The following is a 6,412-nucleotide window of genomic DNA, read 5'->3' on the forward strand; positions in this document are numbered from 1 at the left end:
TAGGATGGGTTGTTACCAACATCTGGTGAGACTTTCATGTCAATGGCACCTTTAGAGATATACTTAGGAAATTGGTCACATGGTCAATACTTATTTCACCAGCTGTATATGACTTGACACTTCAATCTGCTTAATACACCTTCACCTGACACGCATTTTACAAATCCGTCAGGCTCAGTTTATACATCTGTTTTCACAATGCATGGAATGGCTGAGGGTCTCCTGACTCTAAATCAACAGGCTCATAGGCATAGACGAGGCTACTTAGCTCGGGGCCATAACATATTCAAGAAAAAGGACGCTACAAGAACTAGTGGTAATTATAAAAATATACTTTATTTATTACATAATTATAAAACCAATTAAAATCCAGTAAAGGTGACAAAGTTATGGTGGCTATTGCCAGAACAAGGGCACCACAGACTGACACGTGCACAGTATTAAAGATGCCAATAGTATGTCTTAAACCTAAAGATTGGATGAAGCTAATTTCCAAAATTGCCTCAACTATCAACACATAAGGCTAAAGTGCAGAGAGCAATATACAATAGTAACGTTTCCACTTAGGATCAATCTAAAAAGTATGACTTTTGTTAAGAACACAACCTACACATGAATGTGGACGTGGCAGCCGATGGTGCCACTTCCCCTACGCGCGTTTCGGCGAGTGTGCCTTCGTCTGGGGGGAGTATAGGTTGATTAGTTCAGGGCCAGGAGACCTGCAGCTGGTCTGTGCATCTCAGTATGTATCCAGACCACGAAACATAGATGAGTGAATCTAGCCTTTTCAGAGAGCCTAAATGAAGTTCAGTTAAGAACATACCATCAAATAAGAGTCAAATTCATATTTATTGGAGAAAATGTATGAGCAAAGCACAACAGTTGAGGCATCTTTAGCAAGCTACTCATATATTGCTGCTGTCTAGGAGTTGCACTTGTATCAGTCACATTATTACAGTCAGGTTTATTGTAGTAGCAGTGACTCACCAGACGACAATCTGGTGCATTTTACTAACCTAAATAGTAACAAAAGTATGATCTACTTAATTTTAAGTACATTGTAATGATAGGTCTAGCCAAGCTGAAGAATGAACAATCACACCGATTAAGTCTATTGGTCATATTAAGTATTTGCCATCTAGTTCATTCACTACCTAGCACATTCTGTGATAAACCTAAAAATTTACAAAAACTATTACAGTGACATGACAGAAATTTTGATGGGTGGGAGTCCATGCGTTGGACCCCCCATTGAAACTTTCAGCCCAGTGGTGTGCCCCTTCAGGCTGTGTTCTTCTCTCATTATCTGGAGACCAGCCCATAAACTTATGTTATGTTGCACAAAAAGTCAAGGATAGAGCAAGCTGAAACAGAAATCACACACTAGAAAAGGTGCCTCCGATTAGACTTTTGGAGGCTTTTAATATAGAAATGGCATTCATTGTAAACACTATATCTATGTACACCCCCTTCTAAAAGTCATTTATTTAGGAAACAAGAGGTTGGACCTTTTAGACGCATCAAGAGAGTCTAGACTGTTGAGGCTCCAGCACACTCCATCAGATGTTTTCACAAGAGTTATTATTTGCAACTTTTAGAAAAGTTGCAAAATGTTTGTGCAAATGTACTCCAGTTTTCCCCCTGAAATGATTATATGTAAACAAGCAATTCTTTGTGCAATTTAGGAACATTTCGTGAAATATGTTAGCTTTAGAAGCTGCACATTTGGCAAAGTGTCACAACAAATGTTTAAGACTAAAATAAAGACGGTTTTTGACTTTGCGCAAAATTCATGAACTGGGTGAACCATTTTGGAGATTGTAGCAAAAAAAACAGCAACCAATACCACAAGACAGAAAAGAAAAGTGACAAAAGATGCAGATGATGAATCGGGGACAAAGACAAGGGCAAAACAGTAAACTTGTGTAACATGCCAAATTGACAATTGACTACATATGGCACAATTTTTTGCCCCGTTGGGTTCAACTAATATACAGAGGTAAAAACCTCAATTTGGCTTTGTATCAAATCAGAAGCATGCAAAAGTGTAGCACAGTACCACTGATTCACAGCTTGTACAGAGCAGCAATATGGTTTGTGCATGAGGCCGCACCGAAAGTTCCTGATCAGAAATGTAACAGTGAATAATGTGCAGCATTGTTATGTATAACATTGTATTACCTAACAAGCTTGTGACTATGGCGCGTACTACATCAATTCTATATACTGGCATAGAAGTACTCTATGGTGCCTTCACTTACATAGGCTGGAGCAGTATTGGACACTCTCACCATAATTGTTCACCTTCTTCCCTAAGATTTGCGCTTCCAGTGCGGATTTTCCATCTAAAAAATCTGGAAGAAAAATCCACCGCATTTTGTTCCTGTGTGCATGTATCCCATCACTCCCAGAAGCCGGATCATTATGCTAAACTTTCTTTAATTCTTCACGTGACTAAGACAGGTGTGGCCTGTGGTCTTGAACACTTTCTGATAATTAAATTACACAGAACATTAGAAGGGGTTGTCACTAATGGACAACCCCAGCTTAATCAATTCAGGACCCTATAAGGCTATGTTCACACATTCAGTATTTGGTTTCAGTATTTGTCAGCCAAAACCAAAAGTGGGTGAAAAATGAAAAAGTGGTTCACGTGTTTCTATTACACTTTTCCTCTGATTGTAAGCCAAAATCAGGAATGGAACAAATACTGATGTAAAATATTGACCAAATACTGAACTTGTGAATGTGGCGTAATAAAAATCAAAAGTGTATACTCCCCTACTGCACTGACGCCGTTCCAGCGATGTCAGCACCGCTGGCCCCGGAGAGTGACGTGACTTGTGTAAGGAGACAGCTGCAGCCAATGAGTGGCCGCTTGTTGGCTGCAGGATTTAGGCTGTGTGCCCACTATGTGTTTTTTAAGCGTTTCCGCAGCAGCAATTCCACTGCAGAAACGCTTAAAAAACGCTTGGTAGAAGGTCTGCTATGTTCCCAATGATAATCAGCATGTGCTGTGCACATGCTAAGGAAATTTCCGCTGTGGATTATCATTGCGGAAAAATCGGCAGCACTACCAATTATTTTGCGTAAACGTCAGCGTTTTCGCCGCCATTGACTTGCATTTGAACGCATGGAATATGCATCACTGCATCTGCAGATGTGGATTCCATGCGTTTCAATGTGTGGATGGTACCCGGGTCAGGAGAAGAGACTCTCCTCCAGACCCGGGTACCATGGTACCTGTAAAAAAAAAATAAAATAAAAAAATATACATTATATTCACCTTCTGATGGCCCCTGGTCTCCTTAGCGATGCATCTCGGCTTGCCGGCAGCTCGCGATGGTCTGTAAAGGACCTGCCATGACGTCATTTAGTCATGTGACGGGTCACGCGACCGCTGACGTCGGCAGGTCCTTTAGTGTACCGCGAGCAGCCAGCAAGCCGAGACGCATCGAATAAAGACAGCGGGGGCCATCAGAAGGTAAGTATAATATTTATTTTTTACTATTCTTTATGGTCACACAATATAAATCCATACCGTTTGCATGGATTTATATAGTGTGACCAAGTTGACAAGCACTTTCCAAGTGATGCTAAAATCGCTTGGAAAGCGCTTGACAACCCGCATGCGGAAATGCAAGTGAAGAACGCTTCACATCCGCATGTCCCTGGCAGAAAAACGCATGTACAATCCGCATGCGTTTTTTCTGCCAGGGGAGATGCAGAAACGCTCAGGAAAAATCCAGAGCATTTCTGCATCGTGGGCACATAGCCTTACTATTTCACCAGAGCGGATGTTGACCCTGGCAAAGTGTTGACGGGCGTCCGCTAATTGCTGCATCTGACACCTTATACACAAGTCACGTTACTCACTGGTAACAGTGGCGCTAATATTGCTGGTACGGCATTGCTGCAGGAGGTGAGAACACATTGCTTTTATTATATATGGAGCCTGGAATTGATTAAGCTGGGCTATGTGCACATTTCCATTCATGCGCAATGGGGTCTATTAAAGGAGTCCTCTTCTCCTTGGACAACCTCCTTCTCAATCACTATAGTTTCCCCATGTTAAATAATAGCCGCTATACTCGCCTCCAGTGTGAGCGCCATTCTAGTGATTTCAGTGCCGCTGATTGACTGCAGGGCTGGTGACACATAACAGGGTCCCAGGAGCCCCCGGAGAGCAGGCACTCACATCGCTAGAACAGCGCCCCCAGAATGTCTGAAAGGAAATGTAGATGTAGTCTAATTATTATTTTCTAGACGCTTGTCACATTTTACCTATTATGTCAGGCAAATTAAAAAAAAAAAAAAAAAAAAAGTAGACGCCTGAAATAACACAAGAACATAAAACTATTATATATATTAGTCAAAGCAAAAACAACGTAACTAGTCCAGAAATATTTCAGCGTACTTGTGCCATTTTACGTAGCGAGAAACTTTTACAGAGGTGCCCTCCAATCTCCAAAGTCCGATAGGACAAGTGATCTGGACCATTACAGGCGACGGCGGAGGGCAGGGGACGGCGGAGGGCAGGGGACGGCGGAGGGCAGGGGACGGCGGAGGGCAGGGGTCGGCGGAGGGCAGGGGTCGGCGGAGGGCAGGGGTCGGCGGAGGGCAGGGGACGGCGGAGGGCATTAGAATAAAGCGCTTACTTTTTCCGTGGCTTTGATGTACCTCTGTGCCGCCTGTTGGATTAATTCTCGCACGTTGATTTTGCCATCCTTGCAAGGAACAACAATTCCCGTCTTCCCAAAACACACAGTGACTTTCATAGTGACAACACTGTCCCTTGCCGGGATAGAAGCTGTGACTTTCCTCCCCCTGTAACAGGTGCTTGGTATCACAGAGTCAGGGCAGCACACTCCATACTAGGTGCCGGCACAGCAGAGGGTTATGGTCTGAACCAAACTCCAAGAAAAACTTCTGAGGAATTAAAATGAAAAATAAACTTGAGTTTTTTATTGTAATCCCAGCAAAGTGCTGCTCAGTGTCCCTAGGGAGCAATGGGTGAATGCGGAAGGAGCAGGAGGCCAGTGAGGGGCGGAGGAGGAGGAATGAGGAAGCCGCAGCACTCGGGTCTCAGGAGGTGCCGGATCCCAGCTGTGTGTGATGTGAGGAGCGCGGCCGCAGCTGCTGCTCCACAGGGGACTCGCGTGCAATGTCCCGGGCACAAAGTGCGGCTCAGGCCGGGATTCCCAGGCAGACACTGCAGCAGGGGAGGAGCAGAGCACCGGAGGCCATGGAAGGAGGAGAGAGGAGGGTGTCACCGGCCATAGTCTGTGTGGGAGACACTGAGGACTGCTGCCCGCCCTCCCGCACACAGGACAGCATGGGAAAAGGAGGGAAACGGAGAAAGAAGAGGCTCCGTGCTGCGTGACGTCACATGCACCCAATGACGCCACATGTCCTACTCTGCACTCAGTTTATGTGTCGTCACATATTTTCTTCTTATTTCCCTGCTTCCCCCACAGATGTAACTATATAGAGAGCTGGTATTTTGCAGGACACCTTGCACATATGTAGGTGACTTTTTGTGTAACATATTATATATATATATTTTTTTATTGTGCTGCTCTAATGGCTGTAAAGGTTAGGCACCGAGTTAAACTCATGACCTGGTGATTTTTTTTCCTTGCAATTTTGTTTTTCTCCAACCCCTTCTATTGAAAACCATAGCTTTTATTTTTTTAAAGACGTAGCCGTATGGGGGCTTGTTTTTTTGCAGGACGAGTTGTAGTTTTTGATTGATTCTATCTGGTTTTATTGTATAATGAGATGAGAAATAGAAAGAAATTCTAAAAGGTGGTGGGGGGGGTGAATCATCCACTTTCATTTTTGGGGGGATGGGTGTTGTTTTTACTTCGTTCATTGTGCATTAAGGCCGCGTTCAGATAAGCACATGAAATATCCTATTTCTATCTGTAGTGTCATTCGTGTGCGTCCATGTGACATCCGTATTTATAAATCAACACAATCCAATATAGATTCTTTAGGCTCGTGCAGATGGTCATATTTTCATCCAAGTGCGATCCAACAAATCATCAGATTGCTCTCAGACCAATGTTAATTTTTGGGGCCATGCACTTGTCAGATTTTTTCCTCAGAACGTCTTGGTCGCTGTATGTCCAAGTTTGATCCCATATTCAGATAGCACTCGGTCATGCAAGTCAATGAGTGCGTGGAAACCATCGGACTGCACTTGAATGACATCTGAGTGCAGTCCAATTTCCGCACAGTGTCACAATGGAGAAGATGCAGACATTTTTTTTTCTTCATCTTGTCCTCATCCGAGAGAATCAGATCACACTATGATCAAACTCTGATCAGAGTGTGATTTGCATAATCGACCCAAATGTCTGAGATGAGAGAAAATACACTCGCCTGCATCTGCCCTTAGGCTAATAAT

The 6,412-nt window shown here is 43.6% G+C and overlaps 1 protein-coding gene across 5 annotated transcripts in view; it reads right to left on the reverse strand.

Annotated features, from left to right (window-relative positions):
* PARD3B (par-3 family cell polarity regulator beta) overlaps positions 1 to 5,335 on the reverse strand; it is a 2,083,049-nt gene extending 2,077,714 nt beyond the window's left edge. For 2 of the 5 annotated variants that reach the window (XM_073646400.1, XM_073646398.1), the window contains exon 1: positions 4,659 to 5,335. In XM_073646400.1, the coding sequence (XP_073502501.1) occupies positions 4,659 to 4,778 (120 nt within the window). In that variant the 5' untranslated portion in view covers positions 4,779 to 5,335. Of the gene's footprint in view, positions 1 to 2,261; positions 2,355 to 4,658 lie in introns of all 5 variants that reach the window. The other 3 variants (XM_073646403.1, XM_073646402.1, XM_073646401.1) reach the window with 2 other exon arrangements.
* Between the last annotated feature and the right edge of the window lie 1,077 nt (positions 5,336 to 6,412).

This window comes from Phyllobates terribilis, unplaced genomic scaffold (assembly GCF_046119375.1).
Source record: "Phyllobates terribilis strain yellow unplaced genomic scaffold, ASM4611937v1 Scaffold_9__5_contigs__length_417890890, whole genome shotgun sequence".
NCBI classification, from domain to species: domain Eukaryota; kingdom Metazoa; phylum Chordata; class Amphibia; order Anura; family Dendrobatidae; genus Phyllobates; species Phyllobates terribilis.